Consider the following 25,748-nt stretch of genomic DNA (forward strand, 5'->3'; position numbering starts at 1 on the left):
CTGCACAAATAACCTGAAGCATCCGTTTTGATGCCTATTTAGATACACAATATCTAGTTGCATCGTTGTCACAACTCCCACCAACCACATCTCAACTGCAGATAATAACCAGATAGACAACTAAAAAAGGATCATATGTTCATTTTAGGATGCTGTGCTAAGTCCTAAAAATACCACAAAACATCCTAGTCAACTACATTTTTTTACATAATAGTGTTTGATGAGATGTTAAATTCCAATCTTCCTTCTTATATTTGACAGAAGCTTTGTTTTTCAATTCTTTCTTCTGATAGACTATTGATTAGAATCCATTGTATGACATTTCAGAACACAATTAACTTTCACATTACATAAACAAATATTTGAAAAATTTTACCTGACATCTCAGAATATACATGTTGTGCTGCTAAAGTAAGTACACCATCATTCCACTGTCTTGTGTCTATGTCAATCTGGCCCAGAAACTGAGTCCTTGGCATAGCTTTTGGATTCATAGTGTACTGCTTAATTGGTTGACTGAGTTTCCCTAGAGCCTGGAACAGATGTAGTAATCGTAGTAATCCTTACTACATGCATACAGACAAATAGAAGGCATAATGTTCACATTTTTGAGTAGAAAGAGAGTACTATGAATTTACAAATGAAAAATAATGTAATTCAAGTGGAGAAGTTATAAGGGAACAACAATAGCCAATGGGTACTGAATAAACTGAGTTAAAGAGTGTAGAATGACAATAAATTGTATTCATGTGAAATGAGCAGACCACCTAACACAAATAATGCACAGCACAGAATAATATGTTACTGAAATTGAACCCAGGAATAAAACCTATGATCCACAAACATAAACTATTATGTTAAAACAGAACATTAAAACAATTAATTTGTTTGGTGAGAGATATAAAAATGCACTTTATTTAACTGGATAAATAAAAAATCTACTCACTAAGCGGCAACAGAAGATTCGCATAATAGATGGTTGCAATTGGCAAACTTTTGGAGCCAGTGGCTCCTTCTTCCAGCAGAAGAGTTTGAAGGAGAAGGAAGAGGGCTAAAGTAAAAGGACTGGAGAAGTCTAGGAAAAGGGACAGATTTCTGTAAAGTCACCCAGAATCACAGGTCAGGGGTAACTTACCGTACAGAATGAGAAGGAAAGACGATTGTTGATGACTGCATCAGGTGAGATTTGAAGACCTGAGAGCTTAAAGGTGGAGGACAAGTTAATATGTAGACACAGAGATTACTGATTAAACATCATGCGCTTAGATTTTCACTCTTATTAACTCATGCATGATGTTTAAGCACTAATCTCTGTCTGAATATTACCCTGTCTTCCACCTTTAAGCTATCAAGTTTTCAAATCTTGTCCAATGCAGTCCCCAACGATCAGTCTTTCCTTCTCATTCCATATGGTAGGCCTCCCCTGACCTGCAGTTCTGGGTCACTTTCCTGAAATCTACCCCTATTCCTAGGCCTCTCCACTCCTTTTCCTTCATCCCTCTTCCCTCACCTTCACACCCTTCTGCCTGAAGAAGGAGCCACTGGCTCCGAAAGCTTGCCAATTACAACCATCTTCTATGTGTGTGTTCTGCCACCACTTGGTGAGTATTTTTTTAACTATCCAATTAAATAATTAAGTCAATAATTGATTATTTTTGTTGTTATAAAATGCATTTTACTACATTTAAAAGCCAGAAACTTGTAGACTGTGTGTACAGATAAAATTAGGATACCTGGAATTGTTGGAAGAAGCTATGTTCTTAGTGTTCAAATTAAATATATAAAAATCTTATTTTCAGCTCCAAATAAAAAAGGAACAAATTTACAAACAAGTTATCTTATAATATCATCAAACAAATAATGGAAAACCCAGGAAGTAATAATGACAGTATTGTGAAAAGGGTAGTCACCACTCACCATATAGAGGAGATGCTGAGACACAGATAGGCATAACAAAAAGTCAAACATGGAGAGTAATAAGTAGAAAACTAATGAAAAACCATAAACAAAGTTCTGAAACATCTGAGTAATCAATCGATTAATGTGGAATGAGCATACTGATCAGCTAATTTGAGATCTTAAACAATTCTGAAAGCTGTTTCTTCAGATGCTGATAGATATGTACAACTCTGTATCTACATTCCAACTGCCTGATAAAATAAGATAAACTTCAAGATTCATACTCTATAGAGAGGAGAGATGTAACACTCATATGCTGCCAATTAAGTGGCTAAAAAGTGGCCAATCATGCATGTAAAATATTCTACACAAATTTTATCAGCCAGTGACCTGAAGATGAAGGCAAGTGGTGTATGGGAATTATTGTTCTTTTTTGTTATGAATGAGTAATATTTCATTATTTGGTATTTGTTCTGTATTCATGTAAGTGTGCTAAGGGCCACTTGGGGAGGGGGGGGGGGGGGACACAACACTGCATCGCTGTACCCTTCACATGACCATCCAAATATAAAAACCAACATTAGTGGTTTTTTCGAGACAAGTCTGATTGACTTACCATCTTTAGGAGATGACAAATTGTTGTCTTTCCTGAACCTGATGGTCCCATTAGCACGACACCCATTCGTTGTTGCAGCTGCTCATATACTTCCACACATTTCTTTTCCTGCACATAACAGAACAAATAACTGACAACCATTAATATGTTACAGACTGCATGAGCATACACAAAGTGAAAATAATTTCACTATTTTGCTTATCCCAAACTTTTCAAAATTTCAAGCAATTGGCAAATGATAGATATGTACACACTTTTAAGACAAGACATGACAGAAGGAAAGCCACCCTTTTCAGAGATTTTAGTTGAGGGAAAGTTACATGATTGTTTTGGAAACTTGTTGTATGATAAACTGGCCCACATAGAGTGATATTTCAATGGGCACAGTTTCCAGCATCTTACCCAAAGTAGAGCCATGATGAACACTCTGATAGATAGAGCTAGTAGCATATCATATGAGAACTATCTCAGCAGCAAATTAAACCGTTTAAACAGTGTGTTTACACAATATGGCTGTCAAGCCCATGAAATCAAGTTAGCTCCTCCGGAAAAGACACATCCAAATCCATCCAATGGAAAAAGCAACATCAGTCCATAGTGTTCCTCCCACTTTGTGGAGCAACAGAAAGTAAAACTGGATGAATCTCTAACAGCTGTAGGATCAAGGCAGACTTTCAGCCAGCTAAGAAAATCAAAGAGATGTTGCATCCTGTGAAGGAGAGTCATTTGCTTCTGAGGTGCAGGTGTTTATGATATTGCATTTTAATGTGGCAATCGTTATATGGGATAGTCTATTTGAACCATCTCCCAGCACTATTCTGAATATCTGCAGCACATCATGAACAGAAATCTAAAATAATCTTGTGTTGTTGAACACAGGCTTATAAATGAGTGCAAAGAATTATTTGAGCAGACAGGCATTCTATCTCTTGCTTGAAACTACTGGCAGTCAATCATTAACCCTATGGCATATACCATCCACTGTAAAGGATAGCTGTTAACGATCACTTCTTGGACTTTTTCAATCAGTCCTGAGACTGCAAGTGCACACAGTCCACTGCAGTGGGCACTTCTTACTGGTGTTGGTCCTGGATGCATTTGCAGCCTCCAGAATGACTGAAAACACCAGAGAAGTGACTATCAAAAGCCTTCCAATGCAGTTAAAATCATGTGCCATAGGGTTAGAGGCTGTGAAAATTAGATTGAGTCAACAACTTACATGATATGGACTAGGCACTCTACAATGTATAGAATTAAGCACTAGATACCATGATTCTCTAGTTGCTGTGGGCGCTGTTACAGCATTTACATTTGTCTGTTTCCATTACTTCTTTAAGAATGAGTTACTTTTCTGACAAAGGCTATGGTGGATACTATCAAAAGCTCACATTTTTCATTGAGAAGTAACATGAGAAATGCTCTGAGAATATTTAACTTTCCCATAAAGTTACATTAATTTTGGGCATCCTCTATTATCGTCATGCTTCATGGCGAATAGAAGAACTGCCCATGTAACGGAAATAGAAGAAGATTGAGTCAGATAATTAGATGGGAGAAACAAGTTTGTACATAACAGATGACGCTTTGTCAATGGAAATTAAAAATGACAATATAGGCTGTAAAACATTGAAGAACTAAACTGTGCACCACTGAGCACTAAACAAGTGACAAATAGAGCAGGATAGGAGAAACAAAAAGAAAAAAAGCAATATTAACTGATGTTTTGTTCCATTATAAATTATACATACCTGTCTTTCATTAAAATGTAATCCAAGCTCTGAGAAACTTGTTCTCAAGGCTTCTTTGAGCGTTTTTCCAGTTGATTCAACAAATTCAGTTCCAGGAAACATGTCTTGAACTAAGGCATCAAATTTTTTACAGTCAGCAAAGGTTAGTTTTGATGCTGTGTTCAAACGCAGTACTGAGACAACTAACTGATTTTCATCAGATTCTGATAAAGAACTGTTATTTGAAGTGCCTTTCTCTCTCTGATGTGCTCGAATAGCAGCTCCACATCCTCCAAGTATAGTCTTCAGTGCTCGAAGGCCCCAGTCATAGTGTTGTTGCTTTGACAGTAGTTTCCTACAAACAATTTCACAGTGTGACTCACAAAGCTATTTGAACAAAATCCTATATGCTATGGTGATAGCATAAACAACTACACCTGTGCCTTCATTAGGACCACAAAATCTTTTGCAGCATAGTCAATGAAGAAAATATTGTATGGTGCTCAACATGAGTTACTTCATAGTAAGAATACAACTTTTGGAGAGTAGCCTCCTCAGAAACAAAATAATTATCTGTTGGTAAAACCTTATCAGTACAATGGTCGTATTGACATTGACCCATGTCTTACAGTGAAGGAAAGTAGAGTTTCAATGTGCAGATTCAGGGTACAGTTGTACAGAGTGCTGCACTAGGTTCACCTTATAATAACTGAAATAGTAGGTACTCCAATGTTAATTCATTTTTAAGGCAAATTTTTTATGGAAGTGCTCAACAGAACTGACATTAATTGAAAATCAAGGATTTTTTATATGTACCATACATAGAATTTAAACTGTACAGTTTTATATGAGTGATTAGATTAGATTCAGTTCTCATTCCATAGACCCAAAAAATGAGATGATTCTCATGAGTGTGGAACAAGTCAGAAACTATAACATAAAAAGCATAGAACATCTGAATATAATTCTCACTTCCCGCATCATTTGTCAGGAGAATGTCAACATATGTGAAAACATTACAGTAAACTGGAATTGCTAATGTTTACAGAATTAATACACTGTCAGAATGAAACATAGTTATGCACTTTTAATAAATTTATCATATAAAAATACCTAATCTTGACTGTTGTGACCAAGTGCTGTCAAAACCAAAATCTAACAGACACTTTTACTTAAGCTGGTCTAACAGTCCCTATTAAAGATGTTCATCTATAGAATAGAAGGAGTTGTCTGCCAAAAAGCCTTTCAAACCCTGTTTAAACTGTGCCTTATCTGAAACCAAGTTTTTAATGATTGCTGGCAATTTACTGAAAATATGTATTCCTGAATATTAGGGCCCTTTTGGGAACAATGCAATCAATGTTAGGTATTTGGTAGATTGCCCTTATTCCTGATATCAATATTAATTATTGAGATGTAGGTTGGAAATAGAGCCATATTATTTGCAACAAATTTCATAAAGGAATAAATATACTGAGAAGCAGTGGTAAGAATACCAGTATCCTGAACAAGTATCTACGTGCTGTTGTTGAATTGCATCGCAAATGAGTCTTATTTTATGCTTTTGTATTCTAATAACTTTTGCTCAGTTGTATAACATAATAGAATGAAAGAAAGCAAAGTATGCAAACTTTTTTATATTTATGTCACCTAAATCTGACATTATTTACATTGCAAATTCAGACTTGTTTAGGAACTTCAGCAATTCTGTGGAATGCCTTTCTAAAATAAATTCATTATCAGGCCATAATTCCAGAAATTTAACGCTGTCAACCCCCTCTACGTGCATGTCTTCATATGTTATACATATACTGGAAGGAAATCTCTTACAGGTTCTGAACTGAACACAGAGGATCTTTTCAAAGTTTAATGACAGTGAATTAGTATTAAACCTTTTATTAATGTCAGTAAAAATTTGATTAGCAGCCATTTCTGAAACTGTACTTGATTTGCTATTTATTTCAATGTTAGTATCATCTGCAAAAACTTAGCATCCGGTATTGCAACATACAAGAGGTCACTAATGTCCACAGGAAAAGCAATGGATCCAAGAAGCAACCTTGAGGAACACAACCTGTAATTAATTTCCAATCAGATGAAGACTGATTGCTTATCCCACAGGCATTTCATAATGACACTCATTGTCTCCTGTTAATAAAACAAGACTGAAACCATTTTTCAGCACTGGTAGTGACACCATAATATTGTAATTTACTTACAAGACTACTGTGATTCACACAGTCAGATGTTTTGACAGGTCACAGAAAATTCCAGTAACCTCTAATTTGTTACCTACTGTGTTAAATACATTCTCACTGTACATGTAAATAGCCTTCTACATAACAGAATCCTTGGGGATGAAAATTGTGACTTTAATAATATATTTTTTGCAGTCAGATACTCAACAAAATGCTTGAACACAACCTTTTCAAATTTTTTGGAGAAGCCAACAAAAGCGATACTGGTCTTTAGTTTGACAGTATCTCTTTACCTCCTTCTCATAAAGGGCATATTTTAGCCACTCTGTTCCACTGAAAAGAGATTGATTACACAAATAACTTAAGGTAGAACTCAACTCACATGAACACTCTTTGATTAACTTGGTTGATATGTTATCATGACCACTAGAATACTTTGATTTTAAGGATTTTGTGATTGATACTACTTTTTTTGGGAGAAGTGAATGTCAATTCCATTTTACTTAAGTTATTTGTAGAGACTGGATTGGTCTTAAATATTCCATTGCACTGTTTATTGAACCCGATAATCACAAGCTGTCAGTAACAGAAAGACAGAACTTGTTTAAGAGATTTGCAACACCACAAGCACTTGTTACCAAAGTCTCATTTATTTTTAAAGCTATCTGTTCCTCTTCCTTTCTGGCTGCTCCTGTCTCTGTCTTCACTATATCCCATATAGTTTTTATTTTGTTGCCTGATGTAATTATCTTTTTATCACAATAAAAGTGATGAGATTTCTGGATTACTTACTTCAATATTATGTAGTATTCTTTGTAATGCATTACAATGCTAACATCACAGCTGTTCCTAGATAATAAATATAGTTTCCTTTTCCTCTCACATGATATCTTGATTCCTTGTGTAATCCATGGTTTGTTTTTTGACCTCTGATCTGAGTTACCTTAAGGGTGACACAATTTTCAAATGAGAAAATAACTTTATTAATGAATGCTCTATATTTTCCATTTGAGTTAGAAGTGTTGTAAACATCTATTCAGTTTATGTCTCTGAGCGGTCTCCTAAAATTCTCAATTTCTGACTGACATATTATCCTCTTGCACTCAGATTTAATAGGTTTTACATCCTGACAAATTTCAATATTTAACATAATATGCTGAATGTCATTATTAGATACCCCATTTAGTAATGGTCTTGTGATATGACTTTTTTCCCTAGATTTGTCTGCAAAGATATTATCAACAGCAGTCTCAGAGCATTTACATACCTTAGTTGCAATGTTCACAGCATGAATTAAATTGCATGTAGTGTTAGTGATAGCAATAATTGTGCACTGACAGAACTTTTAAATAAATCCACATTAAAATCACCAGCAACCAAAATTTCCTTTTTCACTGTGAGATGGGGCAACAGATCTTCCAGGCTTTTTATGAAGAGGTTAAAGTTTCCTAAGGTACTCTGGATATACATACTATTATAAAGGACTTATTGTGGAATATACATCTGTTGCACAAGTTGCTCTTGCTGCTCTGAGCAAAATTTATCAAAATAAATTCTTGAAATTAAAACAGTTTCTGTCAAATGTGGAAACTCATCCTTTCTTCATATTTTTTCCACATAAGTTAGAGGATAACTTAATTCCTGTATCATTTAACAATTCTAACCAGTGGCCACATGATTTTCAGAGAGGCTTGTCCTTGGATATTTTGATGCAATAAAGATAACTGATTTTGTGCACTGTCTGAATTACAATTGGATGGACCTAATTTTTCTGTCAATTTCTGAACATCTCCAGTCTCAATCAGAAGCTCTTTGCATGGATTGTGTACATCAAAATTTCCTTTCTGGACACCTGTTTCATCAATGTGAAAGTCATTTTCATCCTGTCTCTGAACATATTTTGTTTCTATCCTTCCCAGCCTAAAGAACACTGCTGTTCTGTCACTTGCAACCACTGGTACCTTACCACATGTGATAGTGACCCCCCTTAAAAGTATTTGCTATTAGCCCAGGCAACTTTCCCTTCCCTTTCCTATTGAGGTGAAGGCCATGGCTAATATAGCCCTACCTATTGAGAGAGTCAACAGGAACTACAGCTATATGAGACCCCATACCTGATCCAAGAAGTGATTCCACCTCTAAATCAACTCTCCTAAAACAACAGTTTAAATGAGGTCAGTCATGTTGCCTCAGAGCAGACACATCCCCAACACCAGTATGTCTTGTTGCTGAAGCTACTATTAGCAGATCACCATCAAATGAACAATTCAGGTCTCTGTCTATGCTGTTGCCTGCTCCATCCACTATTATCACAGTGTCTTCCTTTGTGACATCTTTGCGAAGTGAACATGACCCAGACTTGCACTAGGTTTAAAAAAACTTGTGACCTGGTAACCTGACCATAGTTCATCCTGTAACAGTTGGCCAACAGCTCTACCATATGAACTACCTAACAACAAAATTTTCTTCTTCTTCACATCTTTTTCTGACTTCTCAAACATTCAAACATTTTTTGAAAGTTTGCTGTGTCCTGTCTACTCCTACACCTACTTGTGGCTCACCAGTTTCCAATTGTGACAACAGATCAAATCTGTTTTCCACATTGACAACAAAACTGTCTTACAAAGTCCTATTCCTATTTCTTCTATAACCCATTTTCACTTCCAACCTCTCTTTTCCTTTCTCTCCCCTTAACCTTTCCAGATCTTGTTTTGTCTTATCTAGTTCTGCCTGAAGGACAGCAATCTTCTCCTCCTTCCACTGTCTCTATATCTTTATAGCAAACCCTACAAAACCAATGGCCTTGTTTATTTCCCCACTTCCCATACCATTACAGTCACCCACCTGAAAGAAACTGTAACAACCTTCAGACTACATGCTGGAACTAACAGTCCTATGGTATGTCATACACTTCTTACTCATGGCAAACAAATTTTAGCTGAACTTCCTTTAATATATTAAACATTTTCAAAGCCCAGAGTTAAGTAAAGCAGTTTCTCACAGTAATAACTCTCTAATTTATACATAGTGATTCATAGATTATATGTGACTCAAATAGACAACAAAAGAAGTGAGCTCACTAACATAAGTTTATAGCTTTCTTGACTAACTACTGTAACACTTTTTTCATCTTATTTTATTATTTATTGCTGAATAATCATAAATAAGTACAGGCTATTCAGGAGAAATACAGTGTACCAAAACACAAAAGAAGTGGGAAGTACAGTACAGATATTATAGATGAAAGAGGGGCATTCCGTATATGTAAAAAAATACACTTGTCTTAATATTGATGCACTTATTCTCCAGAACTAAATAACAACAGTGTTAGTAAAAGCTACAACAGCTGTTTTTCAGGTATATGTGTTATCCATAGTTGGTTTTGTTGTAAACATACATTTTCAGATAACCTAAAGCTCACCAACATTCTCCATGGCTAATTCTCATAAAGCAGCAGAAATTCGTTGGGAGGCATGACTCGAAACTGTCTAATCACTATGTGCAATGCTAAATGGCACATTCTGTAATTTGCTGAGCACACTGAAACATTTTGCCCATCACTGTGCACAAGCACAGTCATCAGTACATGCAGGGAACATAAGCACATGCTGTGCTATCATACAGATAAGAAAAAAATCTTTTGCAACTGAATGTTTTATTTGTGTGTACCAAACATGTTTTACCTATTCATGATAGGCACCTTCAGTAGTGCATAACATAATGAAAATTATTTAATTATTCAAATTGTGATAGAACAACTGTAGTGATCCTTGAAAGACTGTCCAGAGCACAAACAATCACTTGGGGTAGAGTCCTGAGATTATTGTCAAATGCTTAATTTTATGTGCTCTATTGTTTGCTCTGCAGTCAAGTCAGCAGATGAATGGAAACCATACCTGTTCAAGGTGTAACCACACTTTTCTTGACTCATCCCAGTGCAGTTCAGCTCCAACAAGGTTTGATATGGATCTTAAAACAGGCGAGCACTGTTGGGTGGCTGGTAATTGCAGCGTTGTTCACACATAAAAAGAATTGATACGAGGGTTGGAACTTTAATAGTGGTAACTATTTATTTACAGCTCGTACAAAATAGAGAGATGTTTCAAAGTTTTACTGATCTCCAAAGTAGTCACCAGCATTGTGTATAGCACATTGCCAGCGATGTGTAAGTCATAGGATACTCTTAGCAGTGCCAGTTATGTTGACAGTTGGAGTGGCACAGTCTATTGCCCGACAAATTTGTAGTAGTTCTGAAGCGAATGTCTTGAAGTGTTTCCTTTAGTTTACAAATTGAGTTGAACTCACGAGGGCTTAAGTCAGGGGAGTGCAGTAAGTGGTATAGCACTTAACAGCCCCATCAGTCAAACAAATCAGTAAGAGGTTGCACAGTAACATTGTCCTGCAAAATGATGGTCAGGTCCTGCAGAAAATGTCATCACTTCTGTCTCTAAGCTGGTCATAGGTTTTGTTCCAAAAATGAACAGCATGGAGACAGAAGTGATGACAATTCCTGCAGGACCTGACCATCATTTTGCAATACAGTGCTCTAGCACGTATAGTACAAGATGTTACTAATTTGTTTGACTGATGGGGCTGCTAAGTGCTATATCACCTACTGCACTCCCCTGACTTAAGCCCTTGTGAGTTCATCTCAATTTCTAAACTTAAGGAAACACTTCACGGCATTCGCTTCAGAACTGGTACATATTCGTTGGGCAATATACTGTGCCGCTCGAACTATCGACACAACTGGCACTGCTAAGTGTATCCTACGACTTCCATGTCACTGGCAATGAGTTATACACAATGCTGGTGACTACTTTGAAGATCAGTAAAACTTTGAAACACATATCTGTTTTGTGCAAGCTGTAAATAAATAGTTGCTACTATTAAAGTTTCAACCCTCGTAATTTCTGCATCAACCCAGGGTGGTTTCTGTGGCTTCAAATGAGTTGTCAGTCAATCTTGGGGGGCATCACAGAAGGGAAAGTTCTTACGAGAAGTGATCTTCTTGAATATGTTTATTGTAGCTGCTTTCCTCCTTACGCTCTTGCAGATCAGTAACAGTTAGATCAGGCAACCACTGATAGAAAGTAGATCTAACAGCACTAGTGATAATGCCTCATGGATTCATTAAGCTACATATCAGTCTTCGTTGTGTGGGCACTGCTTTCCAATAAAGGAGCACAAAATTCACTAGCAGAATACATAAGAGTGAGAGCAGCATATCACAGAGTTGTGGCATCTGCACCCCAACTGCTTCTCGTAAAAGCAGATTCTTTCTTGAGCTAAGTAATTCACTGCTGTTTAAGTGAGAAGGACCGAACCAGAGTGATTCTCAGATATACTTGATTGTAATTATTTAGTTATTCGATTCCAGCAAAAGTCACATGTAGCTTCCTTTGGGCTTTTTTTAATTATTTAGATGGAATGCTGTAACCTCAAGTTTATCTACAGTAGACTTAAGTCTCCATTTATAGAAGTAATCACTACATTTCGTCACTTCACAGGTCAGCACATTCTCACAGTGTAAAATATATTTACCCTGGAAGACTAATGCTAGGATGAATTCATGCTGGATTTTCATGGATTCAGTGTATGGCACCTCACGCATATTCAAGTTAAACAGAAAGGGGACCAGATCAGATCCCTGAGGTAGGACATTATTTAGAGTCCTCCGCTTGCTGACTTGACTATTGAGGATCACTTAAACACCTGTCAAAGAACATGTTGTTCACTAGAAACACCATCTTTTCACATGGGATGACTTCAATAGACTTTCTCATCAATGCCTTCCTCCATACCTCCTCACAGTGTCATAAGCTGCCATTAGATCTAAAAAACTGCAGCACGTTTTTTACTGCACTGAAATCCAGGTTCTATTACAGTTCTCAATGTTAAGAGCTGAGCACAGCAGCTCCAATGTTTCCTAAAGCTGCCTTGTTCAACAGGGATGATTTGATCAATGGATTCTTGAATGCTATCTAGAATAAACCTTTCTAGTTGGTTTCCATGCCACACTGAATAGCAATATTCGGTAGTGAGAAGCATTGGCTCTGTATTTGTCTGGTTTCAGGATGGCAATTACATTAGTCTGTTTGAAAGCTTTGGTAACTTTCCACTTCTCAAAATATCACAGAACAATTCAATGAGCTACAATTTCTAATTGCTTTAAGAAACTGTAGATATACACCATCAAAGCCAACAGCTTCATTTACTTTTAATATATCCAAGGCTATGTCAAGTTTCTCAATGCAGAGGACACTTGAATAGTCTGTATGTCATTTTAGATGTAATCTCTTTATGTACAATTCATTTATTACAGTTCATGCGTGTGCCTTGTCTATTTTAGTTTCTGTAATCTTTATGAGTCTGGATGGAACAGAGTTAGCATTCAGATGTGTAACTGTGTTTGATGACTTTGGATCTGTACCAACTTTTTTTTATTAGGTTCCAGGCTTTCCACCTAGAATGTGTGAAGTTGAGCCCTGACATTGTTTTATGCCATTTGTCTTTTGTGTCCTCATTGGGAGTTCCGAATAGGTTATCAACTATTGTGTCATTGTGAGATTCTTCACATTCAGCAAATAAATCATTGCATTCTTGAGACCATCTGAGGATGTACTCCTTCTGGAACCCACATGGAATGCATTTACTGGCATTAACTTTAATTGCACCCACATATTGTTCATAATTAGATAGAACTAGGGAAATCCACTGAAAAGTACTGGGTATTTCAAAATGAATATCAGGGCTTTATGGTTTTGTAGCATTTATAATATCAAATGAAAGAGCTACTCAAACATATCTGTTTGTATACCAGTGCACACGCTCATGCACTGTCTCTTGTGTCTTCCATTAGAAAGCACTACTAGCAAAAATGCCAACTAGTGAAGAGAAAGGTTTTTGTGTTCTACTGTTAGCAAGGACTAGATATGTTGTTATGGTGCAATATGCATTCTGTACTAAGTTCCGTTGTAATCCTCCAAGTGATGACAACATCCATAGATAGAAACATCTGTTTGAAGACACCACCTGTCTTTACAAAGGGAAGAGTATGGGTAGATCAAGAATGACAGAAAAAGGTGTTCAACAAGTGATACAGTCTTTCATGCATATCCCCAAGAAATCAGTCTGGAAGGCTAGTCATGAATTAGCAATTCCAGTGACATCTGTGTGGAGACTTTTAAGGGGACACTTACAACTACATCCCTATCTCAAGCAGTTGTTACAAGCTCTAAAACCTATAGACTACAATTTAAATTTCACCTCTGCAAATGAAAAGTTGCTGCATGACAATGAACATTTTCTGGATTATGTGATCTTCAGTGATGAATCAATGTTTCACCTAAGTGCGAAGGTGAACATATGGAACATGCACATCTGATGATCAGCAAATCCCCATAAAATGGTACATTTGAACAAAACTCTGCTAAACTGAATGTTTCTTTTTGTTTTTGTGCCAGGATGACTGAGCATGTTTTGCAAGGCCTTCACTTTCATACAATCTGATGCCATACAATTTTTACATTTGAGAGTTCATAAAGGATCACATGTATATGCTTTCGCTACCAACTGATCTACCCAACTTAAGAGACAGGACTGAGGTACCTGTTGCAACAATTACTCAGACACTCTGAACGTGATTTGGGAAGAACTCACTATTAACTTGATGTGTGCAGTGCGACAAATGGTGCTCACATTAAACTTGTGAAAAAAACTGTTTAGGTTAATTTTTCATTTGATGTATCATTTATTATCATAAGCTGAGTGTAATAAATGCTACAAAACCTTAAAACCCCAATATTCATTTTGAGACACCAGGTATTATCGAGACCTTTACGAAACAGTTCCTCATTCACCAACTGAAAATTCCATAAAGATGAAGTGGGCTAACTGAAATTCAGTGTAATAATTAATTTTGACTTGCCTAATCAGGAGAATAGTCTTATTTCCATATGTCAGATCAGAAGGTTACTGGATCTTTAAGGTCGTATGCGAATTATAGGTTGTATATATCTATCAATTTATTTAGAATGGCTCCACTGCTGTCTTCTTCCTGATATCCCCAGAAATGACTATGGCTGTTGAAATTACTAACATACACAACTAGATGGCTGAAGGATCTTGTCCGTGGATTTGGTCATCTGGCTTGCAGAGGTTTGTAAATATTTATACCAATGGTGTCAGCAATCTCTACAGCTAAACTAAAGAGATCTGCTGTTCTGTCATGGTACATTACATTGTAATCAGTGCAATGGGATCTCAACACATATTGCAATGCATTTTCATGATTTGTAATTCTGCAAGCCCTTGTGATTTGTGTAGGAAGCAACACAATGGTGTCCAGGAATTCTCATGAGCTCATTTACAACTTCATGTATATGAATTTAAGGTGTCTGTTCTTTTGGACATGTCTGAAAGAATAGACTCCATGCATTCATATAATTGATTCACCTTGATGGACAATGAATCCACAACCTTCAGTGCAGATGCACAATAATATTCGACCTTGGATGGAATCTAAAAATTAGTGAACATGGATAACACGGATGGGGACTGTAGATAGGTGACACTAGGTGGGAATGTAGATCAGCCAGGGAGCATGTCAATATAATCCATCCATTTGCAATAAATACTGTGTCCAGATGGCGCAGCGGTTAATGCAACTGCCTAGTAACCAGGAGATCTGAGGTTCAAGTCCAAGTCCAGCCGACATTTTCACTTGTCGCTGTCGATTCTGCATAAAGTTCTGACCCATCATCAGTTTCTTCCCTTCCTTTTTCCTCCACTGCACCTTCAAGTTACATAATATTTATTACTTCCTTTCATTATAAATCTCATACTCTCATTCAGACTCTGAAATGCTGCAAGACTTTGTGGTTTATTTAGTAAGAAATACTAAGAGGTCGAGGAATTCTGATGAGATCTTTTGTGACTTTCTTTCATTATAAACTACATCTTCTCCTCCGCAATGTGAAATGTTTGAAGAATTTGTGGTTTGTGTTCACTAAATCTCCAAAGTGTTGCCTGTCTGTCCCTAGTCACAGGCCAACTACCATCACCCACTGAGAGGGAGTTGTTGCCAATGACGGGATCTAGGAACTAGTGTAGCTATATCATCAACATAATATATCACACGTGGGACATGATTTGTATAGTCCTCTGTGTTCTATTGGCTTCTAAATTCAACCTTATATAAAGCCAGTTAGCTTGGATTTGTAGAGAAGGACACTCTTTTATTATGTCTGTTAGTTGTAGAACCCTATGATAGAATTACTGCAGCACTGATGACAGACAGCCTACAGAAAGACGCGTTCACTGATCCTGGTTCCTGAAGAGCCTATCATTTGGCATCGTATTGCTAATGGTGTACTATAGAGCTATTAAATAATATACTGGCTAAAGAAAGAGAATTTTTCCACTTTCCTTACCTTGCAAGATTGAAAACTTCAACAAGTTTGTGTCCAAGACTCTGGGAATATTGAAAGCCTTCACACTGAAGAAATACTTCTGCTATTAGTTCATTGTCGGGACGTGACATAACCACAGGCCGGAACAGCTGCTTCAGATTATCAGGCAAATGCTGCCTACCACCGTAACCTTTGCCTGCAGGATTGAGTGTGACAAAAATCCCACAGTGGGGATTAAGGGTCACCTGAAATGGAACATGCTACCCATTACATAATAAGTAATAGAAGTTACATAGATTCACTGAAAAATCCAGATTAAGAGAACGCATGCAGACATATCTGTATATGTGAATCGAGAGCTACTCACCAAACGGAAGAGATACTGAACACCAGACAAGCACCTACATAGAGCAATAATCAGCTAAACTTTCAAACAAACTCAATTCAGTCAAATCACTGGTTCAGATCAGTAGGGCTCCAATCACCACTGGTGACACACAAGGAGAGTAACAAGTTATATATTTAGTCTTTTCTGTGTGCTCTCTTAGGCTCATTCCTAAATTTCTTGTGTGTTCTTGTATTTAAAAGGTACTGCCTGAAGCTTTAGTAACTGTAAGTGTGCAGGTCCGCTGTCTTCAGTTGTGAGACATCAGGATAGTAGCAGGTTACATATTCAAGTTTTCTAATTTTTAAGTTAGTACTACTAGGGTGGATAAGATGTGTGAATGTCGTGTGCAGAAGCAGGAGAAGCTGGCTGCAATTTACAAACAGCTGAAGATTCTTTAAATGTGTTCTCCCTATTGCATGCTCTTGCCTTGGGGTGTAGCAGCAGCAGAGAATATGGTGTATGGCTGTGCTAACCTCACGCGTTCCTTGTTTCACCCAAGAGCTCTGCTGCTGATGCACCTTGCAGTGTATGCAGTGTGGGGATCTGTCATCATTGCAGAGTGGTTGGTTGTAATGAATTCACACTGTTCAAGGCTGAGAGTCAATGTGGAGGCTGATTATCTGGCCTCACCCATTCAACCTGTGATTGGGCAATTGGCCACTCCATCAGCAGGATTTAAGCAGGCACATAGGGACATGGGTTTGTTACTTATTAGGAGTGCAAATTTTAGGCATATTATGGGGCACATTCAGAAAATAATGTACAGGACTGGAAAGAAGTCCAATGTGTGCTTGGTATGTGTGATGGGAGGCCTAATTTGCAATGTAGAGGAGGTCTTGCCTGCAGCTGATAAGAGTGTCAGGTGCAAACATCTGCAAATTGTAGCTCATGTTGGCATGAATCACACAAGTCACTTGGGTTCTGAGGCCACTCTTAGTTGATACAGGCAGCTGGCAGAAGTGGTGAAGACTGCTTGGCCTCATTCACAGGATGCAGCATTGTCTCCAGAGTTTATCAGGGTCCTTTGTTTTGAAGCCAAGTGGTGGGGCTGAAACAAAGGCTTTGTCAACTCTCATACAGTCTTGACTGCAAATTTCTCAATCTGCATTATGGGGTGGAGAATTGTAGAACTCCTCACGATAGTAAAATGCTCGCCACTTTATACACAAAGGGCAAAATTAGACGATCTATAAAGACATTATGACAGTCAAAATTTTAACAGTAAATTGCCAAAATATTCATAAAAAAGTTCCTGAATCACCTCCAGGAAAGTTCTCATGCTCTAATTATTCTTGGACCCGAGAGCTCGGATGAAATCTGAAGTAGAAAACTTCAATATATTAGCAAGGCAAGAAACATACATAAAAATGACAGATTAGACACCATAGAAGGGGGAGTGTTCATTGCAGTTGGCAAAAATTTTGTGTCTATCGAGGCTAAAAATGAATCTGACAGTGATGGTATGTAGATGTGAGTAACAGGCCTACGTGAACTCACATTAATTCTTGGATATTTTTACCAGCTGCTTGATTCTGCTGTGGCATTTTTAGGATTATTCAATCTAAGACTACATTCAGTAGCATATAAATACCTGGATCATGGTATACCAATTGGAGGTAATTATAATCTATTGAGTATAGATTTGGACGTCTATGGATTCATTGCAGATGGTAAACATATAGTCTTGCAAAGTAATTTCAAACATATTTTCTGAAAACTGTCTGAAGCAGCTAGTTTGACAGACCAAACACAACGAAATATTTTAGACAGTGCCAGTACAGAGAAGGGATTAGTGATCATGTCATCATAGAGAACAATAGTTACTGCAGCTAACAAAACCATGAAGAAGACTAAGAGAGCATTTTTGCTAGAAAGAGCAGATAAGCTGTTGTTAGTATCCTACTTATACAATGAACAGACATGATTTTGTTCCAATATGATGGATGCACAGAAATTATGGGCAAAATTTAAACTGATTGTTAATCACAATATGGAGAAGTATGTACCTAATAAATGGATTAAGGAAGAAAAAACTAACCATGGTTTAATTTAAAAAAACTGAAAAATGCTGAGGAAGCAGAGACTGTTGTGCTCTTGATTCAAAAAAGAACGCACAACTGTAAACAGGTTACAGTTCAAAGGTACTCAAAGTACCCTCCACCACATGCCATCAGGTGGCTAGCGGAGTATGGATGTTGTTGTTGTTGTGGTCTTCAGTCCTGAGACTGGTTTGATGCAGCTCTCCATGCTACTCTATCCTGTGCAAGCTTCTTCATCTCCCAGTACCTACTGCAACCTACATCCTTCTGAAACTGCTTAGTGTACTCATCTCTCGGTCTCCCACTACGATTTTTACCCTCCACATTGCCCTCCAACGCTAAATTTGCGATCCCCTGACGCCTCAAAACATGTCCTACCAACCGATCCCTTCTTCTAGTCAAGTTGTGCCACAAACTTCTCTTCTCCCCAATCCTATTCAATACCTCCTCATTAGTTACGTGATCTATCCATCTTATCTTCAGTATTCTTCTGTAGCACCACATTTCGAAAGCTTCTATTCTCTTCTTGTCCAAACTAGTTATCGTCCATGTTTCACTTCCATACATGGCTACACTCCAAACAAATATTTTCAGAAATGACTTCCTGACACTTAAATCTATATTCGATGTTAACAAATTTCTCTTCTTCAGAAACGCTTTCCTTGCCATTGCCAGTCTACATTTTATGTCCTCTCTACTTCGACCATCATCAGTTATTTTACTTCCTAAATAGCAAAACTCCTTTACTACTTTAAGTGTCTCATTTCCTAATCTAATTCCCTCAGCATCACCCGATTTAATTGGACTACATTCCATTATCCTCGTTTTGCTTTTGTATGGATGTAGATGTAGAAATTCATGGATCTATAGAAAGACTGATATGTGAAGCATACAACAATTTTCACCATCATACCTTTGGAAAAAAAAAAAAAAAAAAAACCAACTTGCTGAGAAAGCAAGAAAATTCTTGCCTGGCATAAAACTGCTATGAAAGCTGAAGACTTCTGTTCAGCGATTCATTCATCAATCTGGTATGGCAATAGAAGCTGAAGTTTTAAATTATGCATCTAAGAAATCATTCATGCGTGAAGGCTGACAAACATATCATCGCTGATTGTTGCACAGACTCCCATACGGAGGACATAGCAATAGCATCCCAGGTATAGTTCAAAACTAATAAGACATCAGGTTCAAATGGAATCCCAACTCAGTTATACAGAGAATACTCTATGGCACTGGCCCCTAGCTCATCTAGCATTTATCGTGAATCTCTCTCTCAGCACAGAGTTCGACGTGACTGGAAAAAAGTGCACAGTTTCTGTATATATGAAGATTAAATGAATGGACCCACAAAATTTCAGACCAATATCCTTAACATTGGTTTGCTACAGAAATCTTGAACATACTCTGAGTTTGAATATAATAAATTTCCTCAATATAGAAAAGTTCCTGTCCACAAATTAGTTTGGATTTAGAAAGCATCAGTTGTGTAAAACTCCTATTACCCTTTTTTTCATAAGATATGCTGTGAATCATGGATGGAGGACAAGAGACAGGTCCATGTTCTTAGATTTGTGGAAAGTGTTTGACACTGTGCCCCAGTGCAGGCTGTTAATGAAGATCTGAGCATATGGATTAGATTTCCAGATGTGTGCAGCTTGAATACTTCTTAAGTAACAGAACCCAGTGCGCTGTCTCTGATGGTGAGTGTTCATCAGACTCACGGGTATCATCGGGAGAGGTCCAGGGAATTGTGATAGTATGGCTCTTATGCAGCCGGAAACACGTATTCGTGTGGGCTGAGGCTCTCATAACAAACCTCCCCAGCTTCACATGGATAGCACTAAGCATCTATGATCAGATGACATTTCTGGTACAGCAGTAACTTTGTTTAAGAGTCACTGTGTAGTGTTATGACTAAAAATAAGAGAACAATGATAGGTAACTGAATATTATCACTTTCATATAAATTAAGTGGTTTAGACCATAGAAAATCCAGGATGGAATGTAACAATAGGAGAGAAGGAAAGTTGCTACTCACCATAGAGCGGAGATGAGATGCTGAGTCGCGATAGGCACAATAAAAAGATTCACACAATCATAGCTTTTGGCCATTAAGGCCTTTGTCAGCAGTAGATACACATACACACACGCGCGCACACACACTCACACAGGGGCAACTTCCACACACGACTGCAGTCTCAGAGAGCTGAAACTACACTCAGGAATTTGGGATTACATAGCAGGAGAATTTTGCGGATGGAGAGAAGGCACTGCAAGGAGGATTGGGCTTGGTTGATATGGTTTTGCAGGACTATGTTGGTGAGGGCTAAGGATTGGTGGAATCTGAATAGGTGGAGGTCATTGTGGAAGGAGGGGTGGCAACCAGAAATGGGTAATTTGATGGTAAGGCCATTAGGGGGGATTTCATGAGCCAAGCAACAATGCAGGAACAGTATGTGGGACTGGGATCTGGCTAGGGATAAGGAAACTTTTCTGTATTGATGCAGATGGAACGAGCAAGGATCCATGGTGGTGCAAAAATGTGAAAAAATACGTAACAAAGTAGAATTACGTCTGAAAAATTACAGAAAAATACACCCAAATATGTGTGAAAAGTACGAAATGCATGCACAGAGGAAAAAAAGAGATGAAATCTGAGGAAGACAACGATAGTGGAAGGTGAAAGCTGACTAAAATTGGTGATAAGTCACAAAAGTCAAAGTAGAGAATAACTAATCATTAATAAATATATGTATATTACTGTGGGTAGCAGGTTTGAGGGCAGTTAAGCATAGAAAAGGAGTTTGGGGAGTGGGGAGGGGTTTGTAGTTAGAGATGTAAGTTCATGTGGCACCGGAAAAGTACTGGAGATGACAAGCAAAAATATAGGAATTGACACAGGTAACGTGATCAGTTTGATGGTATAGGCTTAATTATATTGGCGGGAGTAATGTGGGACATAAGATGCTGCACCAGCAGTCAGGGTGGTCTTGAGGCCATGTGTTGCACGTGGCTGAGTCCATTGATAAAGTGTGGCTCATAAGTAGAGCTTGCAGTGCGGTTTGTAACGCAACAAAAGAAACACAGGAAAGAAAGGAAGGAAGGATGGACATTGACTGTTGTTGTTGTTGTCTTCAGTCCTGAGACTGGTTTGATGCAGCTCTCCATGCTACTCTATCCTGTGCAAGCTTCTTCATCTCCCAGTACCTACTGCAACCTACATACTTCTGAATGTGCTTAGTGTACTCATCTCTCAGTCTCCCTCTACGATTTTTACCCTCCACGCTGCCCTCCAATGCTAAATTTGTGATCCCTTGGTGCCTCAAAACATGTCCTACCAACCGATCCCTTCTTCTAGTCAAGTTGTGCCACAAACTTCTCTTCTCCCCAATCCTATCCAATACCTCCTCATTAGTTACGTGATCTATCCACCTTATCTTCAGTATTCTTCTGTAGCACCACATTTCGAAAGCTTCTATTCTCTTCTTGTCCAAACTAGTTATCGTCCATGTTTCACTTCCATACATGGCTACACTCCAAACAAATACTTTCAGAAACGACTTCCTGATACATAAATCTATATTCGATGTTAACAAATTTCTCTTCTTCAGAAACGCTTTCCTTGCCATTGCCAGTCTACATTTTATATCCTCTCTACTTCGACCATCATCAGTTATTTTACTTCCTAAATAGCAAAACTCCTTTACTACTTTAAGTGTCTCATTTCCTAATCTAATTCCCTCAGCATCACCCGATTTAATTTGACTACATTCCATTATCCTCGTTTTGCTTTTGTTAATGTTCATCTTATATCCTCCTTTCAAGACACTGTCCATTCCGTTCAACTGCTCTTCCAAGTCCTTTCCGTCTCTGACAGAATTACAATGTCATCGGCGAACCTCAAAGTTTTTACTTCGTCTCCATGAATTTTAATACCTACTCCAAATTTTTCTTTTGTTTCCTTTACTGCTTGCTCAATATACAGATTGAATAACATCGGGGAGAGGCTACAACCCTGTCTCACTCCTTTCCCAACCACTGCTTCCCTTTCATGCCCCTCGACTCTTATTACTGCCATCTGGTTTCTGTACAAATTATAAATAGCCTTTCGCTCCCTGTATTTTACCCCTGCCACCTTTAGAATTTGAAAAAGAGTATTCCAGTCAACATTGTCAAAAGCTTTCTCTAAGTCTACAAATGCTAGAAACGTAGGTTTGCCTTTTCTTAATCTTTCTTCTAAGATAAGTCGTAAGGTCAGTATTGCCTCACGTGTTCCAACATTTCGACGGAATCCAAACTGATCCTCCCCGAGGTCTGCATCTACCAGTTTTTCCATTCGTCTGTAAAGAATTCGCGTTAGTATTTTGCAGCCGTGGCTTATTAAACTGATAGTTCGGTAATTTTCACATCTGTCAGCACCTGCTTTCTTTGGGATTGGAATTATTATATTCTTCTTGAAGTCTGAGGGTATTTCGCCTGTCTCATACATCTTGCTCACCAGCTGGTAGAGTTTTGTCATGACTGGCTCTCCCAAGGCCGTAAGTACTTCTAATGGAATGTTGTCTACTCCGGGGACCTTGTTTCGACTCAGGTCTTTCAGTGCTCTGTCAAACTCTTCACGCAGTATCGTATCTCCCATTTCGTCTTCATCTACATCCTCTTCTATTTCCATAATATTGTCCTCAAGTACATCGCCCTTGTATAAACCTTCTATATACTCTTTCCACCTTTCTGCCTTCCCTTCTTTGCTTAGAACTGGGCTGCCATCTGAGCTCTTGATATTCATACACGTGGTTCTCTTCTCTCCAAAGGTCTCTTTAATTTTCCTGTAGGCAGTATCTATCTTACCCCTAGTGAGATAAGCTTCTACATCCTTACATTTGTCCTCTAGCCATCCCTGTTTAGCCATTTTGCACTTCCTGTCGATCTCATTTTTGAGACGTTTGTATTCCTTTTTGCCTGCTTCATTTACTGCATTTTTATATTTTCTCCTTTCATCAATTAAATTCAATATTTCTTCTGTTACCCAAGGATTTCTAGCAGCCCTCGTCTTTGTACCTACTTTATCCTCTGCTGCCTTCACTACTACATCCCTCAGAGCTACCCATTCTTCTTCTACTGTATTTCTTTCCCCTATTCCTGTCAATTGTTCCCTTATGCTCTCTCTGAAACTCTGTACAACCTCTGGTTCTTTCAGTTTATCCAGGTCCCATCTCCTTAATTTCCCACATCTTTGCAGTTTCTTCAGTTTTACTCTACAGGTCATAACCAATAGATTGTGGTCAGAGTCCACATCTGCCCCTGGAAATGTCTTACAACTTAAAACCTGGTTCCTAAATCTCTGTCTTACCATTATATAATCTATCTGATACCTTTTAGTATCTCCAGGGTTCTTCCACGTATACAACCTTCTTTCATGATTCTTAAACCAAGTGTTAGCTATGATTAAGTTGTGCTCTGTGCAAAATTCTACTAGGCGGCTTCCTCTTTCATTTCTTAGCCCCAATCCATATTCACCTACTATGTTTCCTTCTCTCCCTTTTCCTACACTCGAATTCCAGTCACCCATTACTATTAAATTTTCGTCTCCCTTCACTATCTGAATGATTTCTTTTATTTCATCGTACATTTCTTCAATTTCTTCATCCTCTGCAGAGCTAGTTGGCATATAAACTTGTACTACTGTAGTAGGTGTGGGCTTCGTATCTATCTTGGCCACAATAATGCGTTCACTATGCTGTTTGTAGTAGCTTACCCGCATTCCTATTTTCCTATTCATTATTAAACCTACTCCTGCATTACCCCTATTTGATTTTGTGTTTATAACCCTGTAGTCACCTGACCAGAAGTCTTGTTCCTCCTGCCACCGAACTTCACTAATTCCCACTATATCTAACTTTAACCTATCCATTTCCCTTTTTAAATTTTCTAACCTACCTGCCCGATTAAGGGATCTGACATTCCACGCTCCGATCCGTAGAACGCCAGTTTTCTTTCTCCTGATAACGACATCCTCCTGAGTAGTCCCCGCCCGGAGATCCGAATGGGGGACTATTTTACCTCCGGAATATTTTACCCAAGAGGATGCCATCATCATTTAATCATACAGTAAAGCTGCATGTCCTCGGGAAAAATTACGGCTGTAGTTTCCCCTTGCTTTCAGCCGTTCGCAGTACCAGCACAGCAAGGCCGTTTTGGTCAATGTTGCAAGGCCAGATCAGTCAATCATCCAGGCTGTTGCCCCTGCAACTACTGAAAAGGCTGCTGCCCCTCTTCAGGAACCACACGTTTGTCTGGCCTCTCAACAGATACCCCTCCGTTGTGGTTGCACCTACGGTACGGCCATCTGTATCGCTGAGGCACGCAAGCCTCCCCACCAACGGCAAGGTCCATGGTTCATGGGGGGGGGGGGGGACATTGACTATAGCGATGCAAAAGAAAGTAGTTACACAGGAAAACAGCACAGGGTTAGGATCGAAGAAAAGCTGTCGGGCAAAAACAAACAATGGAAAATCCAGGATGGAATGTAACAATACAGCAGAGATGCTGAGTCGCGATAGACACAATAAAAAGATTCACACAATCATAGCTTTTGGCCATTAAGGCCTTTGTCAGCAGTAGACACACATACACACACACACTCACGCAAGTGCAACTTGCACACATGTCTGCAGTCTCTGAGACTGCAATGATGCGAGTTGTGCTTGTACTTCACCGCCAGACCGCTGAGCCTGACTTCAATTTTACTCTAAAGTTTAACATAGAATCAGGAAAACGTTCTGCTTCTGGCAAATGTCCAAATCACTGAAAGGTGGATGCTAGGTTTAAAGGCAGTGACACATCCATAGTTCAACTGGGTTTTCAGGCATTCACTGTAACAGGTGACCACAGACCCAACTCGGGTTCTGCTCAAGCTTTGTTGTTGTCTAAAGTTGTGGCAGCGGGGCAGCACTATATGGCAATGCCATCATCTTCACAGCAGCAATGGACTTTTAATTGATCACAGTTCAGCACATTTATAGAAGGTTTCTATAAAATTATACACACAATCTTTATTTGTCAAAATTGGATCAAAATCCCTACCATAGTTCCTGAGATTAGCCTGAACACACAGATGAAAGTGAGCAGGATACGTCAATTTATATATATATATAGATGCATCTTCAATATATATTGAAGATGCATCTAACAACTAATGAGCTTCTCATCAGGTGTGAAGACCCAAAGGATATCTACCAGCCACTGAGTCATCCTCTGCCTTGTAGCATCATGTGAATATGGCATGGAGGAGTATGTGGTCAGCACACTGTTTTCCCAGTCATTTGGCATCACGCATCATGCCTCATGATGCGCAATGAATTTAATTATAAGTAGAATTACTGTTATTAATTAGTTAAGTATCCACTCACACAGTCAACACTACAACACATTGTCAGACAATTATGGAGTCACAATTTTGGGGTTG

General features: G+C 38.3%; 1 protein-coding gene across 1 annotated transcript in view; it reads right to left on the reverse strand.

The window, feature by feature from the left end:
- The window catches only part of LOC126328907 (cytoplasmic dynein 2 heavy chain 1), a 906,666-nt gene that overhangs the window by 406,499 nt on the left and 474,419 nt on the right, over positions 1–25,748 (reverse strand). The window contains exons 34-37 of the mRNA XM_049996078.1: positions 15,875–16,098; positions 4,264–4,597; positions 2,516–2,623; positions 377–533 (exon numbers count right to left, since the gene is read on the reverse strand). Coding sequence (XP_049852035.1) covers positions 377–533; positions 2,516–2,623; positions 4,264–4,597; positions 15,875–16,098 — 823 coding nt within the window. The remainder of the gene's footprint in view (positions 1–376; positions 534–2,515; positions 2,624–4,263; positions 4,598–15,874; positions 16,099–25,748) is intronic.

The sequence above is a fragment of the Schistocerca gregaria genome, chromosome 2, assembly GCF_023897955.1.
Source record: "Schistocerca gregaria isolate iqSchGreg1 chromosome 2, iqSchGreg1.2, whole genome shotgun sequence".
Lineage (NCBI taxonomy): Eukaryota > Metazoa > Arthropoda > Insecta > Orthoptera > Acrididae > Schistocerca > Schistocerca gregaria.